This window comes from Trichomonas vaginalis, chromosome V (assembly GCF_026262505.1).
Source record: "Trichomonas vaginalis G3 chromosome V, whole genome shotgun sequence".
NCBI lineage: Eukaryota > Parabasalia > Trichomonadida > Trichomonadidae > Trichomonas > Trichomonas vaginalis.
Window position 1 is genome coordinate 29,705,076 of NC_067207.1, and position 25,887 is coordinate 29,730,962.

A 25,887-nucleotide genomic window follows, 5' to 3' on the forward strand; every position below is an offset into this window, starting at 1 on the left:
AGATCTGGTTAGTAAGGTAGTAATGAGAGTTAAGATCTGGTTAGTAAGGTAGTAATGAGAGTTAAGATCTGGTTAGTAAGGTAGTAATGAGAGTTAAGATCTGGTTAGTAAGGTAGTAATGAGAGTTAAGATCTGGTTAGTAAGGTAGTAATGAGAGTTAAGATCTGGTTAGTAAGGTAGTAATGAGAGTTAAGATCTGGTTAGTAAGGTAGTAATGAGAGTTAAGATCTGGTTAGTAAGGTAGTAATGAGAGTTAAGATCTGGTTAGTAAGGTAGTAATGAGAGTTAAGATCTGGTTAGTAAGGTAGTAATGAGAGTTAAGATCTGGTTAGTAAGGTAGTAATGAGAGTTAAGATCTGGTTAGTAAGGTAGTAATGAGAGTTAAGATCTGGTTAGTAAGGTAGTAATGAGAGATCTGCGGGCAGTAATGATACATCTATGAGTACATAACTAAAACCTGAGTTCTATGAGCGAAATCTGAGAGCTGAAAGCCGAGAGATCTAAGGTAAGTAATGAGAGAAGAGAATTTGAAATTTTACAAAATACGTTTACTCATACAAAATAATTCGCATTCTTTTATAACGAATCTCAATGCCAATTAATACATAAAACAGATTTTAGCAATCAATTGCAAGATTTAGAAAGATTTTATTTATAATCTCAGCCAAATTAACAAATATTTTATTGATTTCGTAAAAAATAGCAATAAAACATAAAAATATGACATTCTATTTTTCCAAAAAAATTTCAAAAATCATTTTTTAACATGAAATTTATATTTTTTAATTTTTTTTTTAAATTTTGAATTTTTTTTGGAATTTTCAATCATGTCAAAAGTCGGGATCTACAAATGTATTCTCTTTGACATAGGATAAAAATATCCTTTCTTATAATTTCATTGTAAAATAAAATTTTCTTAAATTTATTGAATCCAAACTTAACTTTGCAACATTTTATTATCATAAAAACTAAGAAACATCAGGTAAACTTCAATTTGGAGAGCTTAAAATCATATCTAAATTGAAAAATAAGGGGAAAAAAATTGTAAAAAAAAATCTCATTAGATGGGGCAAAAAGTGACTTTTTTAATGTGGTTTTTAAAAAAATCGTGCCAGCTGGCCAAAAAAGGTGTGCCAGCAGGCGTGCCAGTTTGTACAACCCTAAAAATTTATATTAACAACAAAAGTGTATTTAATTAATACAAATCATTCAATTCGGAGTAATATATATTATCTCCACAGAATTTATTATGGCTTGGATCAGATTTAACTTTCTCATAGAATTCTGTTACATTACAATTATGAAGAATACTAACTCTGTTGTCAATTTCTAATATCTTCTTAATAACAGATAAATCAATCATAAATTCAGAATCAGGAATATCATTTGCATAACTAGGCCATTTTTGCTTATCAACTGTCTCAATTAAAAGCTTTATATATTTGAAGTTTGATTCAATATCAATTGCAGCTGGTGATCCAATATGTCCAAGATTCATGTTCTTATTATAAACTGCCCAAATTCCTAACGATTGGCAAAATCCAATATTTGCCCAATCTTCAAAATTCGATCCTATAAAATAGATTCCTGTTTTTTCTTTCATCATCATTGCTTTAAATCCAGATGAACCAGGTGGAGTTATAAAATATTTTGCTCCTGCCAATACTTGAACACATGATTTTATCGAACCTAATTGTGAATCATCATGAAACTCCCATCTTATATTCATGAAATGATTTTTTACAACAACTATGAGTTCTTGGATATTAGTTACATGTCTTGCTCTTCCATATGGTCTATTTGTAATGACACCATAATTAGGAATGATATCTGATAAATTATATAATTTGAAAATGTGATCTCTTAATTCACAATTGAAATGAACTTGCCCATTCGGCCGATCTTGGGGTGATAAGACGTATAAATTGTGGACGAGTTCAAAACTCCATGATAAATGATGTAATGGAACATCTTGGAATCCAAGTTCATCCAAGTTTCTTCTAACATACCCTTGATTACCCATTATTGCAAGCTTTGACTTCTTAACAATATCTTTTGGAAGGTATAGTAAACCTGCCATAGGTGAGTCACTTATAAAATGGCCCCAAGGACCAAAATGAATTGATCCAAGTATTAAATGATCGATTTCTCTATGAGAATTAGTGATTCTTGATTTACTATATGTTTTCTTGGCCCATGGGAATATGAGAAAAGAATCATCTGTGAAAATTCCTTGACTTGTAACTAAAACATGCTGGAAATGATAATAAGTTGTAAATTCTCGGGCAGCTGCTGAAAAACAAAATAAAACATCATAAATTCTACCTTTTCCAATTAACATGACAAGTTTATTGTCAGCATATGGACTAATAAAATTCAGTTCTTTCATTTCTGCTATATTTTTACACTCAAATGCTTTAATCTCTTTTGAAATCGTAAATTCCTCTTTGATTTGAAATTTCTGGACAGGATGTAAGATCGTTATTATTCCTATTACATTGAAAAACTCTGAAAAATTTACCGAAATTGCAAAACAAAGCATAAGGATATTATAAATACAAGCAATAAATAATGTATATCGATTACTATGGGGAAAAGACTCATCAGCTTCCATATTTGATGATAAAAGAGGGTTTTGTTTTCTTTTATTTTGAATATTTTTATCCTCCTTATGATATAAATTTTCTTTTAATTGCATAAAGACATATAAATCCAAGAATGTTTAAAAATTGAATTTCTTTGAGGAGGATTAATAATTAAATGCACTTTGAAAAAATCAAACTGTTTCCAATATATTCTTCTTGATATTGGTTTTCAAATGCGGTTCATTAATATTGGGCCAATTTTTGTATTATTTTGTCATTCTGATTTTACATATCTAAAAATTCAAAATCATGCGCTTAAATGAAGTCTACAATCATAAATTCATGTAGTTATTGCCAATGGAAAACTTATTTTTAATTAATATTTATTGCTTTTTTTTTCAAATTGTCTCCTCATAAATTTGACAGCAGAAATCGAATCAGCGGAGCCAGAAGAATCAGATTACGTGTGGAAAATAGGTTTTGAACGCTTAGATAGGGCTAAAATGAGACTTTATGAGATGTGTTGTATAATTATAGTTTTTGCGATAATGTGTCATGAGATCAGAATATGAAGAGAGTAAATATGTATTATTGTCACAGGTTTATATGTGGGGATAGCTCGATAGAGTCTCTAAAAGAGATTAGTACGTGAGTAAGGCGATTTAATAAACAAAAGAAAGAAATAATTAATTTTTTTTTTAACTTCGAAAAGATTGTATGAAAGTGTCTTTGATTGTAAGATACATTTAGATCGACAAGAGTGTATTGTGCACTCTTGTCGGTCAAACTTCCGCATTCAAGTTATGAATGCGGAAGATTGTCTCATTCTGGGAGACATGCAGTGACAATGTCTCCCGGAATGAGACATGCAGACCGACAAGAGTGCACAATACACTCTTGTCGGTCGAAGTTTTGCAATCGCGTTGTGATTGCAAAAGATTGTGCTATTCCTGCATATTTTCTACGAGCCTGCTTCATAAAATTGAATCCTTCTATCCAAATTAAATGCGATTTCGCTAATCTTTCATCTAAAATCACTAATCAGAAGCATATTGCAAGTTAACTTGAACCGGCATGTTCCTCCTATCCTGTCTTTCAGTTCTTTCTATCAGCCATGGTTCACAAGGAGGAGAGCTTTGCGCACAATCAGACATAAGATTGCGGCAGAGGAACCGGGAAGAGAGCAGCTTGAAGCGGTAAGATGTCCGAATGCTGTCTCCCAGGTGTATCTGTCAGGCAAAGTTCACAAGGAGGAGAGCTTTGCGCACAATCAAACAGAAGATTGCGGCAGAGGAACCGGGAAGAGAGCAGCTTGAAGCGGTAAGCTGTTTTCAAGTCTTTAGTTAACAAACTTTAACAAAAGACATCTAAAAAATTTGAAATAATTGCAAAATAATGCCGTCAGGTAATGCGCACCTAAGGGAGGTGTTTTGCGGGAGCTGGGGGTATCTTGGTGAGTACTCAGGAGGCCAAGAAGGGCACCCCAACCGACATTTTGCTGACGCATTGTGTAAGCAACCATTCTGATAACAGCTCAAACCGTCGGGACAAAATAATTTATGAAATTATAAGTCATCTTTCTAATACATATTTTTGGAAGGGCGTAAGATACGCCAACTTAAATATATTATTAAATATGAGAAAATCGCTCAACAAAAAAACAATTCTTTCAAAAAGTTTGACATTGATCTTTCTAATACATATCCTCTGGAAGGAGTTTACATTCACAAAATAAAAACCAGTTCAAAATCTTATTACTCCTTGAATTAAAATCATTTAATTTCAAATCCATTCCAAATCCTTAAATCTGTATTAAAATCATTTTGCCAACAACCAACACAATACAAATTACATTTCCATATATCTTCTTGTCCATTTTAATTTTTTATCTCATTTTATTTAATTTTATTTAAAGCATATAGACATCGAGATCCTTTACACATAGTTATATAAAAGTCAAATACATAATAAATTCTTAATTCTAGAGATATCTCAAAATCTCAATTTTTTAATTTAAAATACCTTTCATTTTTCACAGTACTATCACAACAAACAAGCCATTTACTAATTAACACATATAAGAAAAATATCAAATTACAAAACAACTTTCAATATCATTCGCATCGAATTCTATTTTTTCATAATTATCAACTACATATTATTATATAATATATGTCGGCGCATATTCCACTCTATACAAGTGTCAGACATACTCACACAAAGCTGTGAGATTCATACCTCTATCAGTAGGACTTCTCAAATCAAGAACACATATGTTTCACTATCGCACATCTGTGTAGGATCTAATTAACCCTTTGGACTGGTACTTCAAAATTTGATAATTTGATAATTTCATGTGATATCATCATTTGCCTTTAAAACAACTGTGCGTTAAACTAGACACGTTTCTCTATCATAATGCAAAATATCAAAGTTTGGGAGACTCCCAAAGTGTCTGAAACTGATCATAAGGGTGAAAAACCGTTTTCCAGAAGTTGGGAACGTAGGGTGAAAAAAATTGATCCAGATTTTCGTCATTTTTTACTTTTTCTCCACTCTAAATTAACCAAAGAAATGGCCTAGCTTCTAATTCTAAATGGTGCTATGATAGAGAAAATTCTAGACAAACTGTTCATCATTATGCCGCAACTAATAATAGAATTGAAACAGTCGAACTTCATATTTTGGATGGTTCTGATATCAATGCTAAAAACTTTTATGGGCAAACATCTCTTCATGAAGCACCACAAAAAATTGCAAAGAAATAGCCGAACTTCTAATTTTAAAAAGTAGTGTTATCGATGCAAAAGAGAATTATAGAAAGAAAAAAAAAAAAAAAAAAAAAAAAGGAAGTGGGGCTTCCAGGCACTTCGTGCCTTCTAGCCCTGAAGATGTTTAGTATAAATGAAGTTTTTATTCGGAAAATTGTTAGTCTTCTGGGTCGAAAACATTATATAATGTGTCGCTTTTCACAAATTATATATGTTTTCATGTTTTGTCAAACATGAACGTAAATGTTTTGTCAAGACTTCTTCATCGTAATGAGCGTAAATGACCCAAAAATATAATTTAGGTGAAGAGGTGAGATGTCACCCGTTTTCTCACCTGTTTTCTCACCTCTTGAATTTTCATGATTTCTTCGTAAATGTTTTGTCGAAACTTCTTCATCGTAAATGTTTTGTCACTTTTCTGTCACTTTTCAGGAAAAAACATTTTTATTATTATATATAAATGAATTTTACAAAACCACCGTTACCGTTCTTTGGAAATAAGAGTAGATGTAAGGATATTCTATTGAGAGAACTTAAGAAACTACCGAATGGTCTAACATTTGTAGATTTGTTCGGTGGAAGTTTCTATATATCCCATCTGTGCCATACAATATTTCCAGACTCAAAGATTATATGCAATGACTTCGACAACTATATGGACCGTCTCAAACATATACCAGACACAAACAATATATTGAAAGCGTTAAAAGAAAAGATACCTATAGGTAAGATGGAACGTATACCATTAGATAAGAAAAATATTGTGAGAGAGGTTTTGAAAAAAGCAGAATATATAGACTGGGATAGTATATCTGCTAGACTATTATATAGTGGTTCTATAAGAGTTCATGACATTGAAACACTTATGTCAAAAGTTTTATATCTTAACTATACAAATGTTTTCAAAGAGAACATAGAAAAATATATTGAGGGCATAGAGTTTGTGAGATGTCATTGGACAGAGTTGTATGAAAAATATAAAGACAAGGAAAATGTTTTCTTTATAGTGGACCCGCCGTTCTATAACACATGGGATTTTCAATACCAAGTAGACTGGACTTTGAGAGACTCTTTAGAAACTTTAGACGTTTTACATAACCATCCATGCTTTTACTTTACATCCGATAAAAGTGGTTTGGAAACCGTTATGAGATGGTTAGAGGACATACATGACTATGAGTTTAGATATGACAAGATAAAATATGAGAGAGGTCCTATAAACTGGAGAAAGTGTCACAATAAAGAAATTTTATTAGTAAGTAAATGTGGTTTGAAATAGGACTACTTGTTTTAGGTTTTTTCCATTGTGTCATTTATTTCTTTGACGTGGCAGAAAGATATAGAGAATATGAAGATGAACCAATGCCTGCAAATGTTCAGCATATGTACTCGTAAGAGATATTTTTATCTAATATTAAATGGACGCACAGAACTTAGCGAATGCACAGCAACCTGGACAACCAAACCCAGAGAATATTCCAAATGAAGTTAGAATACAAACTGCAATGGCAAACTATGGTCAAGTGCCAACAGATGTACAAATGCAAACTGCCATGTCAAATGACGCTGCGTTAGGTTTGCCACCATGGTATGCAAATATGAGATGGAAAGAGTTTTATACAAACCCTGAAGTGGGATATAAACAACTTTATGCAGATGACGCGAACACAGGAGTTGACCCAGAATATGTTTTCTACCAGAGGAGAAACAGAATGTATGAGCTCCAGTTAAAGAATGCTATGGAACTCAACAGGAAACGTAAGAGACTAGGCGGACATTAGATTTTTACATATAGTAAAATGGGTTTCTTCAGTAAGATAGGAAACTTCTTTCGAAATGTTGGAAGAGGTATATGGAATGGAATAAAATCTGTCGGAAGAGGAATTTGGAACGGTGTCAAAAATATTGGTAAAAGGGTAGGTCAGTTCGTTGGTATTATACCTAAAGACCCTGAACCAGAAGAACAAGCTCCTGTTATACAACAGCCTGAACCTGCACCACAGTCTAGTTGGCAACCAAATCCAACACCTCAACCGTATTAAAAAGTTATATTTTTACCGTTCGATAGTAGTTGTATATGAAACTAAGTTCTAAGTAAAACGCATGGTATAATGGAATTATTCTTTTTCTTCCATCTGTAGTAAACCATACTTGAAAGTCTGAAATACTTCCACTTGGTGGTTCGTATAACTTTGTAGGTTTTTCGTAAAAGTCATTTGCCAAGCATAAAAAAGAGTTTTGTGCACCAGAAAATGAAGCATGAACTATAATAGCATCTTGGTCGAAAACATTTTCATATGTTCCATTAGGGTTTTCGACTTCATAAAAGTTCGGGTGTACTGGATATGCTGCAGGCTGATTTAACATCCTCAAAAATCTATACCATGCCAAGTTGTTATATTTTGTAGAAATATAAACGTTTTCTCCAAGGTCTTCTATTCTATTGATTTTAACAGTTGCATTTTTCCTGTCATATAAAATATCGAGATGGTACTCTCCTTCGTCAATGTTGTACTGTTTTGCATATTCGAGATAGATATCGTTTATTTTTTCTTGAAAAGCTTGAAGAGTTGTTTCTAAGTTTACAAGCAAATTCACTTGTAAAAGTTTTCCCTGTTCAAATTTCTCATACATACGTTTTTCTTTGTTATAGTATCGAACTTCAAAACCGACTGTAAATGGGAAACCATGTATGGCTTCTGAAATGAACTTCATTCTACGAAAGCCAATAGCTTTTGTGACAGATGGGTCTCTTAACCATCTTAACGGGTAGTCAAAACGATAGCCTTCATGCTTTACGGTCTCTGTCTCAAACTTTTGACCGACATTCGTAAAAAGTTCATCTAATGGTTTAGTTGTAGCAACTCTTGAATTTTCTTTTTCTATTGAAAGCATATTTTATCTAGAATAAAAATGTCAAATGAAACAGCGTCTATGAGAGAAATACAACACAACCGACAACTCATTATACAAGCTCTAAATAAGAACACAACAAACTTTTCAAACTATTCTAAGATATCTGAGTCATTGAAAGAAGGAAACTTAAAACTGACATTAAACCCAATGACAGATGAGTTTCTGTTTCAAGACAATAAGAACCATACTGTCTGTATAAATCCAACAAAAGGAACTTTAAACGAGAAACCTATAAATGAACTTCTTTTGAAAGCAGATGTTGGCAACAAAGCTGACAAAGAATATGTAGACGATGCAATAGCAAAAGAAGAAGAAAGAGCTAACAAAGCTTATGCAACAAAAGAACATACTCATCCTGAACTAGCAGACAAAACATATGTTGACAATAAAATGTCAAGTGAAGTGACAAGAGCTGAAAACGAATATTCTAAAAAGACTCATACACATACCATTGCAAATATTACAAACTTACAAGAAACCTTAAACATGAAAAGTGCCGTTGGACATACACATTCTATATCTGAAATAACAGACTTAAACGTTAGCCTTGAAAAGAAAGCAGATAAGGAATGGGTGGCTAGTGTGTTAGTGAAGAAGGCGGATAAGGAATATGTGGATGAAAAAGATAACGAAATTATAGAAAGGGCTGAATGGTATCATGAATGGACATCGAAGATTTTAAAAACTAAAGCCGATACAGGATGGGTTTCAGGATGTTTAGACCTTAAAGCGGATAAAACATATGTTAACGATGAGTTAGACAACAAAGCAGACAAGAACCATACACATAAATCCTTCACAACTGTTAGAGCAGACGACATAATATTGAACTTTGACCTTGGTTCAAGTGCACCTTTAGAGAATCCAAGTACAAGCGTAAAAGATACACTAAACAATTTAGATAACAGTTGCAGGAACATTGAAAGTCATGCCAGAAACTTTGAAGCATATGAACTACCAGCAATGTTAGATAAGAAGGCTGACAAAACAGAGCTTCAAACATTAAAGACTGAAATACTTCAAACATTATATCCTGCAGGCTCTATTTATACGTCAATGAACTCTACCAGACCAGAAGTAGTACTTGGTTTTGGTGAATGGAAGCAGATTGTAGACAAATTCTTATACTGTGCTAGATATTCAAAGACGGCAGGAGGTTCGAAGAAAATTAAAGAAGCAAACCTTCCACCGCACACTCATACAGGAACGACAAACACAACAGGTAGTCATTCACATTCAATAACAAAAAGAGGTTATAGAAATCTTGCAGCAGGTTCGGATAGACAGGGAATGGATAGATATGATATTTCAAGTGACCCGGTAGATTCAAACGCGGGGATTTTCTGTGGAACCGCAGGAAATCATTCACACACTTTCACAACAAATCCAACAGGCTTGGGTAAAGACTACATGCCACCTTACATGACAGTTTACGCATGGTATAGAATTGCTTAGTCGTCATTTTCAACTTCTTTAGCATATTCGTCAGGAGTTGTCTTATATTTGTTAGGAACTGTCTTTGAAAGTATACCACCTTGAACTTTGACAAGTTTGAAACGAGGTCTGGCAATAGTAGTTTTATCTTCTGCTTGCAGTGTGTACATTTTGCCATGTTTGCCTAAAACTTCATAATATTCTCTTGTATACTTTCTTCTATTTTTACGAACACGAACGTGAGTACCTGTCGGGTTCCCATTGTTGTCATAGTCAATAGTATTTTCATATGGGTCGCGTTTAGGTATTTCTATTTTTACTTTGTCACCCTTCCGAAGTTTGAAGCCTGGCATTCTTTCTTGTTTGTCTCTTTTGACTAAACTATTAAATATATAGTCTTTCTCTAAGTCAGGGTTGTTTTTCATTTCTTCGGGGGAGTGGTTTCCCAAACCTTTTTGTTTACGGTTATTGTAAATATTTAAAACTTGTCTCATCTTTGCCATGGAGAAGTGTCTATATTTGTCGTCATATGACATTTCATTTGCTTCACCACCTTGTGGTTGGTTTAAGTCTCTTAAGATTTTTATACAACCGTCAATGACACCAAGAGCAGAATGGTTTTGGTCGACAATGAAATATTGGTTTACATTTTTTGAACGCAGATAGTTTTTTACATCATCTGATTTGAAAGAACTTTCACAGTCAGATGTCAGTTTTGTTGGATGGTATTTGTCAACGAATATTGTCAAAGCAGTTTTCACATCTAAAATATTTTTGGACTGTAATGGTATGGCTTCACAGTATCTTGTATTTTGACCAACAAATATTAACCAGTATGGTGGTCCATCTGTTCTAACTCTCGGAATGTTTTCCAAGATATCCATAAACCATGCGTTCGGAGTTGAACTGAAGATTTTTATCATGAGTGCTTTCTTTGTCGCTTTAGAAACATACGGGTCCTTGTTTGAATTCGTCATTTTTTACCCTGTAAGAAATGGGTTTATTTGGCGCGTTAGCAGGAGTTGCATCCAGATTTTTACCCGCAGTGGGAACAATAGCCAGAGGTGTATTTGGAGTTGGAAGGAAGATTTTGAGTACATTAGGTATACTGAAAGAGAAAGCACAACCTATTATACAAACTGTACAGAAAGGTTGGGATGTAGCACGAGATGCAACAAATCTTATTCCAAATCCTGAAACAAGAGGAAAAGTTCAAGGATGGATGGATAATGTAGGAAAACAAGCAAATGACTATTATAACAAAGCAAATGACTACTATAACCAAGCAGGACACTATATGGACCAAGGTGAAAGATTCTTTAACAGAGGATATAACCATGCACAACAGTGGGTAAACAATAACCAACCGCAACCGCCTCAAACTTGGGGAATGTAAAATTTTTTACTGAGATGAAATGAACAATACAGCATTGAGACAAATGAGTTCAAGATGGATTTGTCGACTTCCAGCAGTTACACAACGTGTTTGTCAAGTTCTTCCTATACCTCAGGAAGTTTTAGACCGACTTAAAAAACAACAACAACCAGTTGAAAACAAACCAAACTAAAATTTTTTACTGAGATGAAATGACCGAAGAAGTTGAAACGGTAGATTTGACACCACAAACAAAAAGTTCAGAACCATTGTCAAAACCTGTCAAAGAACTTACAGATGAAGAGAAAAATTCAATAATAGAAAGTGCCAGGTCTGGAAATACAAACCCTAACTATAAAGTCACTTTTCATAGAAATGGAACGGCTAGTATCTCAAAAAAGAAACAGACTCTCACAAATAAAATATTGAAGTCTGAAGGAGCTTTCGAGACAACAGATGGAAAAGTTTACTTCACTGACCAACAGTTCATTATAGAACATCTCATTGACTTAGAGTCAAAATATTCTAAACTTTACAACAAACACAAAAAGTTGAAAGGAAAACAAAAACAAATGGCATATGATATTTATGAAGATGTTGACGACACAACCATACCTGCAGGTGGGGTAAAGTCAGAGGAACCGAAAAGTGACGAAAAACCGATAGAAGAAGGTGAGCCAAAAACTGAAGATAAACCAAAACCAAAGTTTAGTTTGGAAACTAAACCAAGTCAACCTTCATTGGCTGGTATGGGTTGGCGTCAAAGGCTTATGGTAGCAGGAGGTTATGTAAAGTAAAAGAAAACAGTATATTTTTTTTTATTTTTATAAAAATGCCCCCATATAGAATGGATAGAAAGTCTGCTAGAATAAAAGCAGAGTTGCAAAGATATGGTTGGAGAGTTTCGAAGAAGTTTAAATATAGGAAGGGAAGACCCATAAAAGTCTATGACAAATTGTCTGGTCTTCGCTACGAAATGGATTTGGAAACAGCACGTGCAAATTATCCAAACAGACTAGAGAGGTTAGAAGAAGAACGTCTTATGGACATGCCTTTCGATGTTAGTGAACCTCAAGTTGAGGGACACGACGGCTTTGCCAGATTCTATTGGAAACATGACGAACAATTGCATCCTTTGAGAAGGAAAAAAGGAAAAGGTGAAGACACACATGCTCCCATGGAAAGAACAAGATATGCATATGAGAAGTATCGTGAAGTTCGTGCTAAAATTGGACAAGGTGGAGACTTTACAGTAAACTTTGACGAAGGAAAGAACAAAGAAGGCTTCATGGGTGTACTTGCTGCAATTCAAGACGGAAATAAGAAAGGATACAATCTCAGACTAACCGTAACAGATTTGGACGGTCATATATACTATGCATATGGCAATGTCACAACAGCTGCAAAACTTCTTGACGCCTTCAAGACTACAAAGAGAGAACAAATGGCTGATTCAGACTCAGACATTTTGAATGCAATTGAAGGAATTGCAAGTGTCAAGCTCGAACGATACCAACATAACCCTCAAGCAGTCAGACAACATGTTTGTTAGATGAGAAATATGAAATGGCATACCATTTTAAAACAGTATATTTTTACATATATTAAATGCTTCAGGTTGAAAAACAAAGAACAAAAGTAGCAGATACAAAACCGTTAGACTATATCTTTACAAATGCTGGTAGGACTATTTCAGATGAAGAAATTTCATCCCGAACATACAGGTTTGACTATCCAATTCGTTGGCTTCAAAGTCCTTCAGATGCAAAGGCAATAGGATTTAGAAGAGTTTTGTTTTCAAATAGAACTAACGCGTTTATGTTTGCAGTATATTTTCACGGTCAGTATAAAGGTTCTGATGGTCTAATAGAAAAATTTGACGAAATGAGAATCTTTACAGTTCGTTCAGACGAAAGTCTTGAAAAAACTCTAAATGACTTTCAAACTCAAATAAACAAATATTATTGGGAATTTCAAGAAAAATACGACTCTTTACTAAATGGAACATACTATCTAAAACTAGAATACGATAAGATGAACTCAACCGTTTCATTTCAAAAGATTGAAATTAACCCTCCAAGAGATACAGAGTTTTTATTTTGGGAAGTAGACAAACGTTCTTGGGCACAATTTCTTCGGTTACTAAACCAGAACGAACCATTACCACCTGACGGTCCTTTTAAATTTATACTTCCACCAGCAGATTTGATGGTTTATAGAAACGTGTTTGACCCTCAAAATGTTATGTGTCATGCAAGTTTCAGTTCAAGCAACAATAGTTTTCTATGTATTGGTAAGGACTTTTATGACTTTGCTTCTAAATTCTACGAACCACCTAGTAACAGTTTCTCTGACTTTCAAGTTTGGTTCACAACAAATGGTGTGCAACATATTATTCCATTGTACTATGACTTTTATCTCGAATTGTCTTTCATATATAACTACGGAAAAGTGCTGAAAAAGTATTGAAAAATAAAGTTTAGGTGAAGTGGTGCGATCTCACCTCTTTTTTCACCTGTTTTTTCACCCGTTGAATTTTCATGAATTTTCATGAATTTTCATGAATTTTCATGAATTTCTTCGTATATGTTTTGTCAAGACTTCTTCATCGTAATGAGCGTAAATGACCCAAAAATATAATTTAGGGTAGATGGTTAGATCTAACCTGTTTTCTCACCTCTTTTCTACCCTCTTGAATTTTCATGAATTTTGTGCTGAATTCGACAAAAATATATTTTGGTTGAAAGAATACGGTGGAGCCAAAAGTGGCTCGACCTCAAAACAAGCATTTTGTGAAGAATATACCAACCCGCGGAAAACAGCGGGTTGCTTTTTATACAAAATTCAACAGGTGAATTTTCATGAATTTCCTTAAGATAGAAAAAAATATATTTTAGGCGACCAGGTCACTCGGTCACTCGGTCACTCGGTCATTTTAACTTCTCTGAAAAAGTGTGACAACATGACATTTTGACAACAACACAGGAAATAGATTTCATCGTATATTTTTTGTTAAGACTTCATCGTAAATGTTTTGTTGAGACTTCATCGTATATGTTTTGTCGAGATTTTTATCGTTGTGGTCCGACGGTTAAGCCACAAACGAATGTCCGACGGTTAAGCCACAAACGAATGTCCGACGTCCCACCAAAAAATATTTTTTATTTTTATTGTAAGAACAGTAATGTCAGTCGAAGCAAAAACGTTCACGAACAAATCTAATGGCGAAACATTCACAAAAGGCACTTACAACGGTATTGAAGTCTTACGTAGAGACAAGGATGGTTATATAAATGCAACAAAGATGTGTCAGCAGTTTAGGAAAGACTTTAGAAGGTTGTTGGAAAATAAGTCCTGGGAAGAGTATTTTAAGGCATTTTGTGAAGAATATACCAACCCGCGGAAAACAGCGGGTTGCTTTTTATACAAAATTCATGCAGGAATTTCTGATGAAATCAAACAGGTTAGAGGAATGTATGTAGACCCAAGACTCGTAAACTATATAGCAATGTGGGCTTCTCCAAAATATTGTATAGCAGTTGGAAAAATTCTGGACTCCATAGACAAGAAAGTTCATGAGAAATTAGATGAAGAAGAACTTGAAGATACAGTAAAGAATGCTAAACCTTTGTTCGAACAAGAAGTTAGAAAAATGTGCTTAAACAAATAGAACATGAACGTGAGATATGTTATGGTTATAGAGATTCTCCATACGAACTAGACCAATGGGAACAAGAAGATTTAAAGAGAGAATTTAGAGAATATGAACTCGCTAAGATAGCATTAGAAGCTGCAGCAAAGAAGTTAAAAGTTTGGGGTTGTTTTGTACAAAAATATTGTGAGTAAATGAACCATTTATTTTTATTGAATTCAGCAAAAATATAATTTAGGGTAGAAGGTTAGATCTAACCTGTTTTCTAACCTCTTTTCTACCATCGTAGAAAACTCTCGAAAACTCTCGAAAACTCATGAAATTTACACCAAAAATATAATTTAGGGTAGAAGGTTAGATCTAACCTGTTTTCTAACCTCTTTTCTACCATCGTAGAAAACTCTCGAAAACTCTCGAAAACTCATGAAATTTACACCAAAAATATAATTTAGGGTAGAAGGTTAGATCTAACCTGTTTTCTAACCTCTTGAATTTTCATGAATTTTCCCGAAATAAAAAATAAAATTAGTTTTATTTTTATTTATTTTTTTATTTTGTATAAAAGAACAGAAATGTCAACAATCGGCACAACAGCAATTCAAACAACAGCACCAAACTCGTTAGTCATGAATCCAACATCTATGTTAGTAGAGATGAAAAGCTTCATTCCTTCTTCATATACTTTCGAAACAGAAATCCAGAAGATAAAGCAAGAACTGTTAACAAGTAATTTAGACTGTAGTGCGAAAGATGAACAAAATGAACAGTATCTTTACGACATGCAGGATATTATTGACCATCTACCTAAACTTCCTGAAATCCAACAACAAAAGCTTACTATTCCAGAATTCGATGAAATAGAAGTCGGACTGACTGACTCAGTAGAAATAAAGAAGTTCATACGAAAGGTAAATTATGAGTTCCTTGGTTTTCATTGCAACCATAAGGTTATGGACAAAGATTGCGATATGGTATATAAAAATATTTCTGACATATATAAATCGGAGGAGTTTAAGACCTACGACAACTTTGTTTCGTTAGTTGCTGAATGTGTATGGCAGATAAGAGATAAAGATAGAAGAGGTAAAATATGGAACGAACAGATAAGACCAACTGCTTCAGATTTAAAGAAAACCATTGACGCCTTGGTTGTTTTAGCAGGTAAGGTTTCAGAATATAACGCAAAAATGAACCCGCAATGTTCAAAATGTAAAGCAGCAATGAGGAAATATAACTACTCCGTCAAAGAGATAGAACGTATGCGAAACGACTATGCAGACTTAAAGAAAGAAGCAGAAAAGCCAGCAGAAAATAAAATGGACATGTTAGCATTTCTGAACAAAAACTATCCAACAGCAGACGATTTCCTTCTATCTGATGTCAAGAAGAAGTATAAAGAAACTTTCGGTATCGTTAAAACATTTGACATACTAAAAGAAGAAATAGAAGCTACGAAATTGTTTAGGATTTCAAATATACATCGTACAATTCATGTGAAACGCTTATAAAATAACTGGGGTAGAAAAGAGGTTAGAAAAGAGGTTAGATCTAACCTTCTACCCTAAAATATATTTTTATTGAATTCTGTATAAAATTCTGAGTAAAATAATTTTTAGGGCTTGTGTCAAACCGTTGAGTTTTCACAAAATTCCAAAAATAACGTTTACCATGTGAAACGCTTATAAAATAACTGGGGTAGAAAACAGGTTAGAAAACAGGTTAGATCTAACCTTCTACCCTAAAATATATTTTTGTCTGATTTACGCTCATTACGATGAAGAAGTCTTGACAAAACATTTACGAAGAAGTCTTGAAAATTCAAGAGGGTAGAAAAGAGGTTAGAAAAGAGGTTAGATCTAACCTTCTACCCTAAAATATATTTTTGGGTCCTTTACGCTCATTACGAAGAAAGTCTTGACAAAACATAAACGATGAAATCTCAACAAAACATTTCGATGAAGAAATCTCAACAAAACATGTACGATGAAATCATGAAAATTCATGAAAATTCATGAAAATTCATGACAAATTCATGAAAATTCAAGAGGGTAGAAAAGAGGTTAGAAAAGAGGTTAGATCTAACCTTCTACCCTAAACATTATTTTTGGGTCCTTTACGCTCATTTCGATGAAGAAATCTCAACAAAACATTTACGAAGCAAAACATTTACGAAGCAAAACATTTACGATGAAATCATGAAAATTCATGAAAATTCATGAAAATTCATGACAAATTCAAGAGGGTAGAAAAGAGGTTAGAAAAGAGGTTAGATCTAACCTTCTACCCTAAACATTATTTTTGCCGAATTCTGTATGAAAATCATGAATTTCCTTAAGATAGAAAAAAAAATAAAGTTAGTTTTTTAAAAAATATTTTTTTTATCTTGTATGTAAGAACAGAAAATGTTAAAGGTTGAGTTTGAAACAGTTGGAAAGATAGACAATGACACCAAAGTGGTTAGAATAGGTGATTTAAACGTAAGATACTCAAAGAAATACAACAAATATTCTTTGTCAGACATTATATCTCCATCTGGAAAGAGACCGCAGGACTGGGTTAGAATTGCTTCAACTCAGAAAATTTTGACAAGAAATCCTGAGCTTTTGATATCGGTAAGATTCTATGGAACTGCAGCATATCTCATCGACAAAAGTCTTATACCAATAGTTTTGTTATGGTTAGACCCAGTTGTTGGATATAACTTCATAACACATGGTTCATTCGATACGGAACGTTGCAGTGAAGGCTTACTTTACATCGTTCAGAAACCGAAGGACTTCAACACAAAGAGATATAAGATAGGAAGAACATATAATATAACTCTAAGATATGACAGTATAGTCAATAGAGTCAAGGTTGTGTTTGCTAATGATATGAGAGCTGCAGAAACAGAACTACTTGAAAAGTTTGAGAAAATGTATGGTGCTCCCATAAAAGGTAAAGAAACGTTTGAAGTAGATGAGATAGATAGTGCTATAAAATTATTTGACGAAGTTGCTGAAAAATACATGTAAAAATAACGTTTACCATGTAAAACGCTTATAAAAAAAAAGAGGTGAGAAAAGAGGTGAGATCGCACCACTTCACCTAAACATTATTTTTTGCTGAATTCAGCACAAATTTCATGAGTTTTGTATGTTTTAGACCATGTGAAAAAACAGGTGAAAAAGGAGGTGAGATCGCACCTCTTCACCTAAACATTATTTTTATTGAATTCCGTATGAAAATCATATCTTTTATACAAGATAGAAAAAATAAAGTTAGTTTTATTTTTTTTTATTTTTTTATTTTGTATGTAAAGACAGATATGTCAACATCAGAGAACACAACAACAGTTATAGTCCATGAAGCTATAAATGAAGAATATGAGTGGGTTCAGTTTAACAAACAACTCCGTCTCATTCGTTCGGTCAAAGACGATATGTACCAAATGCAAAGTATTTTGACAGCATGTTTTGCACCAGATACTAAGAAACCACAAGACTGGTTTAGGAACCAAAGCACACAAGAATTTTTGAGCGAAGCACAGCGAGACATACTTTTTTCTGAAAACAGTGAAGAACAGCGAGTAAGTAAAAAATCTTACTCGCCTAAAACTCATGAAAATCGTGAAAAATTGCCAAACGGTTTGAGAGGATATTATGTACATAGACTTCTTGTAAATGCTGTTGCAATGTGGGCTTCACCTCGTTATGCTTGGTATGTTTGTAAACTTCTTGACGAAATTCATAGACAAGAACGTGAAGAGCTAGAGAACAAGCTTGAAGCAAAAGACAAAAGCATTCAGAAAAGAATACCGCGTTCGGTACCAAAAGGAAAGGAAAAGAACTATAAGTATATGATTTATACTGAAGAGATGGAAAATGAAGAAGACAGAGATATGGTTATGTTGCATTTAGTCAGAAGAAACAACAAAAGCTTTTACGACCTTGCTAAGATTTACAAATCTGACAGAAATTGGTTCTATCGCGAAAACTTACCGATTTCAATGACCCCAAATGAAGATGTGAAACAAATAGTTCAAGATACGTTACCTCAAACACACTATGATATGAAAGGTTGTACAATTCTTACCTTCAAAGAAGATTTGCCGCTACTGAAAGAAAAAATAACAGAGTATTTTGACAACTTCAAACAAGCAGAGTAAATTTCAATCTTTATTTTTCAAGCTTGACACCAAAGATGGCTCAGGTAGCTCTATAAGGTAAATTGTCTTGTCAAATCCTTCTGGCATTCCGAGTCCTTCCATCCGACATTCCGAGTCCTTCCTTCTGGCATTCCGAGTCCTTCCTTCCGACAAGAAAAAAATTTCCCGACAACTGGAAAAAAATTTCCCGACAACTGGAAAAAAATTTCCTGACAACTGGAAAAAAATTTCCTGACAACTGGAAAAAAATTTCCTGTTGTTCGTCCGTAAACCATTCAAATTTTCGAAAATTGAGAACTTTTTGGTCGAACTTCAGAAAAAGTTTTTCCTTCCGACAGAAAAAGTTTTTCCTTCCGACATTCCGAGTTTTTCCTTCCGACATTCCGAGTTTTTCCTTCCGACATTCCGAGTTTTTCCTTCCGACAGGACACAAACGGACGACTGACATTCCTCTTCCTGAATGTCTTCCAAAGCCAGAAGAACCGAAAGCTGCAGAACCACAACAGACTAAGACTAAACACTTACATTTTTACGCTTGACTTTTTACAATTTGAACTTTGTTTGCGTAGATATGAATTCTGAAAGAAGTATGAGGGTCTTGTATGACTTTGTACTTCTCCCATAGTTCATATCTGTCAAACTTACCTGCCATGGACTCTTTCATAAGTTCCATGAAATCGTCTTCTGACAATCCTGGGAAAAGTATAATGTCAGTAAGTATTCTCTTTACATCCTTACTTAAACTCTTTGCTGTCTGTACACAAATGACAACTGAGATGTTAAAGTGTCTGAGCTTCTTAAGAATTCGACACATATCTTGTTCTCTATTCTTTAACAAAGGATGAGAGGCGAAATCATCTAAGATAAGAAGACATCTATGAGGGTAAGTCTTCCAATCGTAAGATTGCAATTTCTTCGAAATGTATTCTATCTCTTTCTGTTTGTTTCTGAAGTGTTTCTTCTCTAATATTCTCTGCATTTCCTCATTTGGGTCTTTAAACTTCGAATTTATATACTCATTTATAGCATTGTACTTCAAAACCCTTCTTTGGTACTTCTTTATCCAATCTAACAACTCAGAGTCTTTTATACATACTAACTTAGACTTCTTTATAATATCTTTGAACGAATTGACGGTTTGGTCAAATTGACCAGAAGTACTACAAATGACAACTAACTCATAGAATGGGTTCTTCTCATCTAGTTCTTGTTGTTGTGCAGCCATTTTAAGATAAGTGAAAGTCTTACCCGACCCAGGTGGTGCAATTAGACCTGTTATACCATTCTGAGCAAATAAGAACTTGTCATGTATGGGTTTTATCTGAGCATTTTCTAACTTCCTCTTGTTCTTGTTTAAAACATTCTCAAATTTTTTGTCAATGTCAGCAAACTTTTTTTCTAACATATTTTTAGAAAAATTAAAATTTTTATCTTTTAGAAAATGTCTAGCGATTTCGCCATCTATATTCGAGACAAACTTTTTGACAGCAAAACATCTGTCGACCATAAAATCTTACATAGTGTAAACAAGAAAGGTGAATTTGTTCTAAAGTTCTGTTTCTGGGAATATGACAAGAACCATAAAACATTAAGCAGAGAAGTCTTAAAATTTGTCAATGACAGACTTGTTGACAGAGATGACGCCTCTTGGAGAGATGAAGTCCAACAAAAATTCTTAGAATGCAAAGAAGACACATGCGCTGTTCTTGAAGATGAAATAGAAAACAGAATAGAAGAGCTATTAAATGACAAAGAACTTTTACAGAAATATGGTTCGGAGAAATTTGACATAACTCCACCAGAAAAGAAGAAGAAAGGAAAGAAAGAGAAAAAAGTTGAAGAGAAGAAAGAACCTGAACCAGTTCCAGAGAAGGTGAGATATGACATGTAAAAATAAAATTTTATTTTTAGAACATTTCTGGGTCAATGTCAATGTTCTCTTCCTCTTTAGGAGTAAACACTGGCTTAGACTCTAAAATCTTTTTACCTAATTTACCTTGAACTTCAACTATCTTAGACTCATAATATTCATAGTCGTCTGTCTTCTTTGGTTCATAAGGTATAACAAGTTTGTATGCTTTACCTTCTTCAAGTTTTGAGAACCTTCTGTCAAAACTTTCTTTGACTGTTAACAAACCTTCTATGTCTAAGTCTTCAAATTTCGCACCATTTTTAGTCACAATAGCAAACTTAACTGGTTCGATGTTCCAAACTTTGTCAAATGAAGACTTTTCAAAATGGTAGAAGTAAACATTCAAATATGTGAATGGGTCTAGTTCTTCTTTAAGTCCTGACATGTACTTGTTTACTGAGATGAATTTCGTCATCTTTTCTATCGGATAAAAAAATATTTTTTTTTTAAAATTTACTCAGAAAAATTTTTCTTTGTATATACACCATTCTGAACATCTAAAAGATTTTTGATATTTGCCAAGAATGTTCGTTTAGACGCTGCCATATAACCATATTCTTGACAATACTGTTTATACGAATCGTACAATGACCTTTCATCTAAACACTCAAAGTTAGTCTCATCTATAAACAGTTCATATACACTCTTGTTTGCTTCTAACAATGTTTGTCTCTCTTCGGTATGTGGAATTTGTCTTGGATTGAACTTTGAAATATCTAATGTCATAAAATATGAGAACAAGTGGTTGTAAAAGTCAGATGTCAAAGTTTCTGCTAAGTCGTCAAAATATTCTGTATCTTGCATATGAGAATCTGACGTTCTGACAACTACATATCTTCTGTCAGAACTTTCTAACTTCATCGGAACAGCATTGTTTGAAACCATAATGAAGTTTGCAACATTTTCACAAACTCTTTGGTCTTTATATTTTCTTTCAACAACTCCAACTTTGTCTGTTATAAGACTCTTCAAAGCATCTGAGTTCAAAACTTTTGTTGTATCTATACTTTGAAGTTCGTTACATACTATAAGTTTCATATTCTCAATAGAAGAGTTAAATTTACCGCAGATGTTTTCTAAGTTTGTCATATTAGGGTTCGAATAACCTTCTAACAGTTTGCACAAAATATCTGTAAAGAAAGTATTCTTACCAGTTCCTTGTTTTCCAATTATAATGAGAGCAGTTTCATTTTTAGCACTTGGATGTTGTAAGATATTTGCAAACCAACATAAGATATACTCATAAACCTTTTCGTTTCCATTGCATATAATTTCTTTGACATGGTCTAACCAAGCTTCTATAATATTTTCTTTCCATTCTACTTGTTCATATTTATATCCAGTGAAGATAGAATAGAAGTTTGGAGAAGGTGTATAGAACTTTATACCTCGAACTGAAAAATCTTCTAACTTTGACAATAAGATATCCCAAGCATCTAACATCTTCATGCCAACTTGTACAACTTTTATTTTCTTAAGTTTCTGTTTACATTCTTGTTCTGAAACTATTGTCGCTTTAGGTTTGTTAAAGACAACATCCCATTCTTTCATAACATAACATTCTGGGGCAGAGTCAACATAAATGACTAAACGTTTCAAATTCTCGACTGCTTTGTTATAGTCTCTAAATGGACACATATTTCTGAATGCTTGGAAGTCATAAAAATCTGAAACATCTATTCTGTACATTTTTATAAAAATAAAAAAAATATTTTTTTTATTCTTGACTTTGTTCTTGAGCTATTTGTTGCATTTGTTGTTCTTGAGCTATTTGTTGTTGAAGTTGTTCTTGTAATACAATACTTTCACCAGTTGCATCTTCCAATTCGAAACTTTCTGCCGTCATTGACAAATACATAGGACATAAAAGTTTTACAGGAACAAAGTTTGCGTCAACTAAGGTTAAGTTTATGTTTGCCAAAGTGTTTGAGTTCACTAAAGCTGAAAACTCTGCATTCGAATGAACAATAGGCAAACCAGCAGAGAAAGTGTTGTTTATACGCATAAGTATCTTTTGGTCATAGTAGTTTCTGTCGACATTCGAATAACACTTTGAACCTAAGTTTGAAACAATATATAAAATAGGTGTACTTAAAGTCAATGGAACAGACATTCCTTGTATGACACCTTTTCCTGTTATAGGAAACTGTTGGTAGTAAAAACCAGATATAAGTTTTGTATTATAGCTCATATTGTTTATAGTAAACTCAGTCGGACATCCAAACATAATGAAACCTGCTCTAGTTGCAGCACATTTTACACCCGTACTTAAAGTATTAAATAAGTCAACAAAACCTGTTGGTGGTATATCTGAGTAAGTATCTTCAAAGGAGTATTTTTTACCATTCACAACAATAAAGTCTTCTGGTGTCAAAAGAGCAAAACAGGCTTTAGTCGTCATTGTGTTTAAGGTTAGTTTACAATATCGTCCTTGAGGACTTTGTAAGTTTGTTGTTATAGAATTATATGACTCAGGGTTTTTAGTCGTAATAGTATAAACCATTATGTCTTCTGCCATTTACTTAGCAAATAAACTTTAATGAAATGTTGTGGTCGTCAAATATTTTTATGACGTCTGGGAAACTATACTTTAAGTTCAACGTTTCACCTCCTTTCATAACGTATATCTTGTCAATGACATTATATGAAACACCACAGCAACTAACGTCGGGTTCTATTTCTTTGATGTTTATATCGTCTGCCTCTGTCAAAAGTTTCAATAGTTCTTTCAAAACTTCATGAGGTGCGATGACATATGAGTTCACTTTTACAGGGTTGTGTTCGACCAAGTTTAACATTATACTTAAAGCTTGACAAATCTTCTCCTGAGTTTGAAGTTTGTCTTTCAGTTGTTGGTAGTCATTTCGAATATCTGCAACAGAACTTAAGTCTCTGCTAACTTCAGGGTATGTTGGTTGTTCTTTTACAGGAACAATTGTTATACCATCTTCGTCTTCGTATGGTTTCCCCACTTCAACATCTCTTTCTTTGACATTGACAATAACACTTTGACTGTTTGTTTGAGTTGGTGAATTTAACTTCACATCTGCCACCGCCATTAAACCTTTTGAAACACTTACGCTTCTATTTTTCGGAAATGACATTTTACTTCGAATAAAAATATGGACGTATTCGGATATCTCTTTGAATTGAAGCAGAACAAAGTTTATACTCACAAACAATACAAATACATTGACAGAATAGTTCTTTACACAAACAATGGAAAATGTTATAGAATAGCAGTCTTTGCTGAACCAAAATATTTTCATAAAGCAAAGAAAGTTGGTATAACCGAGATGGTGAAAGTTCTTGAAGCAGACAAAAATATAACAACAAAACTTACAGATATTTCTAAAGGTAAGTTTATAATACAATTTTATGTCAAAACTGGTGTCATAACTATTTACGATGGTGAGAAGTCAGTTCAAGAACAACTTACTGACCTGCTGCCAAAATCTGCTCGATGGAAGCTGTCGTTATGCCAATCTGAGGAGCCCCAGCAGGTTTCATCGAACGAATCTTCAAAAGAGCATCTTCCGTGAAAAGTGCTATTGGTTTTGTAAACTTCTTTGCTCTCAATTCATCTGGACCGTCTCTGTCACCAGTATATTGTATTTGTACAGTACCAACAGTTGAAATACCACCCATAAAGTCTTCTGAGTCAGCAAATGGAATGCCAAGCCAAAAGTTTGAACGGTCTCCATTTGTATATTGAGTTTTTTGACTTCCTGTATGGGTCCATACTTTCACATATGGCATAATAGAACTTTGCATTTCAGGGTTAATGGTTGTTGTGAAGTTGTTGTTAAAGTTCATAGCATCTAATGTCAAGTTGTATGACCTCATATCTTCAACTGTAGAATATTCTTCTCTTGGATAATATTTGCCATCTATGTTTATATGATATTTAATACCAGGGTTGTAGAAACAAGAATAGTCATTTATAGTTCGTCTGAACAGTACAAACATAGTATCTGCATGTTTCATTGCAGTTGTTAAAGCAATATCTGTTCTTGCACCTGGGTCAGCACTTTGGTTTCCAACTTCACCTGCAAAGTCTTTGACAGATATTTGGTGTATAGGGAACATAAGTGGAACTGCAATATATTTGGCAGCTAAAGCATTTGAAATATCTGGGTCCAACATATAGACTGCAAGTCTGCTTTCTATTCTCTTGCATTCAAATTTTTCGCATGTGAACTTAACTGGGTCCCAAGCAGTTCCAGCAGCATTGAAATAATAGTTTACTTCAGTGTTGAAGTTTGAGAAACCAAAGTCTAAGTCAACTTTGTCTTTGCAAAATTCGGCGAATGACGTTTGATTTGCTCCCTTTACGTCTGTAAGAGTGAATGGGTCTTGCGTTGGTGCAATGACTAAGTTATTTTTGCTTGGAGTAAGTTCAATAGAAATTTTTCCTGCCCAGTTTGGCAAGTATCTTAAAAACCTGAAGATGAGGAAAGATGACAAAGGAACTCTAAGTTTCAGTTTTACTTTGGTTACTGCTGCTGCAGTTTGTCCAGAAAGGTCAACATAAACTCCTGGAACGTTAGGGTCAAGTCTTCTTATTTTCTCAATAGTTGCATATTGGTCTGTTTGTTCTCTAGCTTGTGGTTGTACTGAGTTTCTCAAAGCGAACCATTCATAGTTTGCCCATGTTACTGTTTGAACTAAGTCAGAGTTAGAATATATCTTATATCCCATGAAAACTTCTGGAGCATATTGGTATCCGACATAGAAAATTCCATTGCAACCTTTCTTGTCAGACAACTTGGCAGAAGGTTTTATTTCAATGTCTTGTTCCACGTATAAGAATGAGTTGTCAATAGAAATAATGTGAAACCTGTCGCATGCAATATCTACTGTTGTTGAAGAACCTTCACCAAACTCACCTACATTTCCATAAGAAACAGCAGTTGTATATTCGTAAGTTCCAGGAACTATTTCTGACCTTCTAATGGCATTGTCGCATTCGTTATACCATTCGGAAACATTTCCGTTCATGGCATCCAAAACTGTTGGCGTTATATTCTGAGCGGCGTACATTTCATATGGGTAAAAATATAGAATAGTTGGATTATTTGTCATAATAGAACCC

The 25,887-nt window shown here is 33.8% G+C and overlaps 14 protein-coding genes across 14 annotated transcripts, besides 1 other annotated feature; 8 read left to right on the forward strand and 6 right to left on the reverse strand.

Moving 5' to 3' along the window:
* Positions 1 to 1,069: 1,069 nt before the first annotated feature.
* TVAGG3_0426570 (glycosyltransferase family) lies at positions 1,070 to 4,307 on the reverse strand (the record flags this gene model as incomplete). The annotated part of the gene is made up of 1 exon (XM_051233640.1): positions 1,196 to 1,999. A coding segment is annotated over one exon (804 nt), but the record flags the coding sequence as incomplete, so codon positions are not given.
* A 1,098-nt stretch (positions 4,308 to 5,405) lies between these two features.
* Positions 5,406 to 25,887: part of a mobile genetic element that runs on past the window's edge.
* Positions 6,775 to 7,137, forward strand: TVAGG3_0426590 (uncharacterized protein; the record flags this gene model as incomplete). The annotated part of the gene is made up of 1 exon (XM_051233641.1): positions 6,775 to 7,137. One exon carries the CDS (start codon positions 6,775 to 6,777, stop codon positions 7,135 to 7,137), a length of 363 nt encoding a protein of 120 aa, XP_051103371.1.
* TVAGG3_0426600 (serine threonine-protein phosphatase family) lies at positions 7,156 to 7,398 on the forward strand (the record flags this gene model as incomplete). Its single annotated transcript, XM_051233642.1, has 1 exon — positions 7,156 to 7,398. The coding sequence occupies one exon, from the start codon at positions 7,156 to 7,158 to the stop codon at positions 7,396 to 7,398; it is 243 nt and encodes an 80-aa protein (XP_051103372.1).
* TVAGG3_0426610 (uncharacterized protein) lies at positions 7,484 to 8,251 on the reverse strand (the record flags this gene model as incomplete). Its single annotated transcript, XM_051233643.1, has 1 exon — positions 7,484 to 8,251. A coding segment is annotated over one exon (768 nt), but the record flags the coding sequence as incomplete, so codon positions are not given.
* TVAGG3_0426620 (keratin-associated protein family) lies at positions 8,663 to 9,727 on the forward strand (the record flags this gene model as incomplete). Its single annotated transcript, XM_051233644.1, has 1 exon — positions 8,663 to 9,727. One exon carries the CDS (start codon positions 8,663 to 8,665, stop codon positions 9,725 to 9,727), a length of 1,065 nt encoding a protein of 354 aa, XP_051103374.1.
* Positions 11,122 to 11,274, forward strand: TVAGG3_0426630 (uncharacterized protein; the record flags this gene model as incomplete). Its single annotated transcript, XM_051233645.1, has 1 exon — positions 11,122 to 11,274. The coding sequence occupies one exon, from the start codon at positions 11,122 to 11,124 to the stop codon at positions 11,272 to 11,274; it is 153 nt and encodes a 50-aa protein (XP_051103375.1).
* Positions 14,266 to 14,722, forward strand: TVAGG3_0426640 (KilA, N-terminal/APSES-type HTH, DNA-binding family; the record flags this gene model as incomplete). Its single annotated transcript, XM_051233646.1, has 1 exon — positions 14,266 to 14,722. A coding segment is annotated over one exon (457 nt), but the record flags the coding sequence as incomplete, so codon positions are not given.
* On the forward strand, positions 15,306 to 15,774 carry TVAGG3_0426650 (organellar and viral DNA polymerase type B; the record flags this gene model as incomplete). The annotated part of the gene is made up of 1 exon (XM_051233647.1): positions 15,306 to 15,774. A coding segment is annotated over one exon (469 nt), but the record flags the coding sequence as incomplete, so codon positions are not given.
* TVAGG3_0426660 (KilA, N-terminal/APSES-type HTH, DNA-binding family) lies at positions 18,041 to 18,880 on the forward strand (the record flags this gene model as incomplete). Its single annotated transcript, XM_051233648.1, has 1 exon — positions 18,041 to 18,880. The coding sequence occupies one exon, from the start codon at positions 18,041 to 18,043 to the stop codon at positions 18,878 to 18,880; it is 840 nt and encodes a 279-aa protein (XP_051103378.1).
* Positions 19,410 to 19,859, reverse strand: TVAGG3_0426670 (protein of unknown function, DUF4106 family; the record flags this gene model as incomplete). Its single annotated transcript, XM_051233649.1, has 1 exon — positions 19,410 to 19,859. The coding sequence occupies one exon, from the start codon at positions 19,857 to 19,859 to the stop codon at positions 19,410 to 19,412; it is 450 nt and encodes a 149-aa protein (XP_051103379.1).
* On the forward strand, positions 20,322 to 20,771 carry TVAGG3_0426680 (uncharacterized protein; the record flags this gene model as incomplete). Its single annotated transcript, XM_051233650.1, has 1 exon — positions 20,322 to 20,771. The coding sequence occupies one exon, from the start codon at positions 20,322 to 20,324 to the stop codon at positions 20,769 to 20,771; it is 450 nt and encodes a 149-aa protein (XP_051103380.1).
* Positions 20,788 to 21,207, reverse strand: TVAGG3_0426690 (protein of unknown function, DUF4108 family; the record flags this gene model as incomplete). The annotated part of the gene is made up of 1 exon (XM_051233651.1): positions 20,788 to 21,207. One exon carries the CDS (start codon positions 21,205 to 21,207, stop codon positions 20,788 to 20,790), a length of 420 nt encoding a protein of 139 aa, XP_051103381.1.
* Positions 21,400 to 22,481, reverse strand: TVAGG3_0426700 (uncharacterized protein; the record flags this gene model as incomplete). The annotated part of the gene is made up of 1 exon (XM_051233652.1): positions 21,400 to 22,481. A coding segment is annotated over one exon (1,082 nt), but the record flags the coding sequence as incomplete, so codon positions are not given.
* TVAGG3_0426710 (protein of unknown function, DUF4106 family) lies at positions 24,228 to 25,835 on the reverse strand (the record flags this gene model as incomplete). Its single annotated transcript, XM_051233653.1, has 1 exon — positions 24,228 to 25,835. The coding sequence occupies one exon, from the start codon at positions 25,833 to 25,835 to the stop codon at positions 24,228 to 24,230; it is 1,608 nt and encodes a 535-aa protein (XP_051103383.1).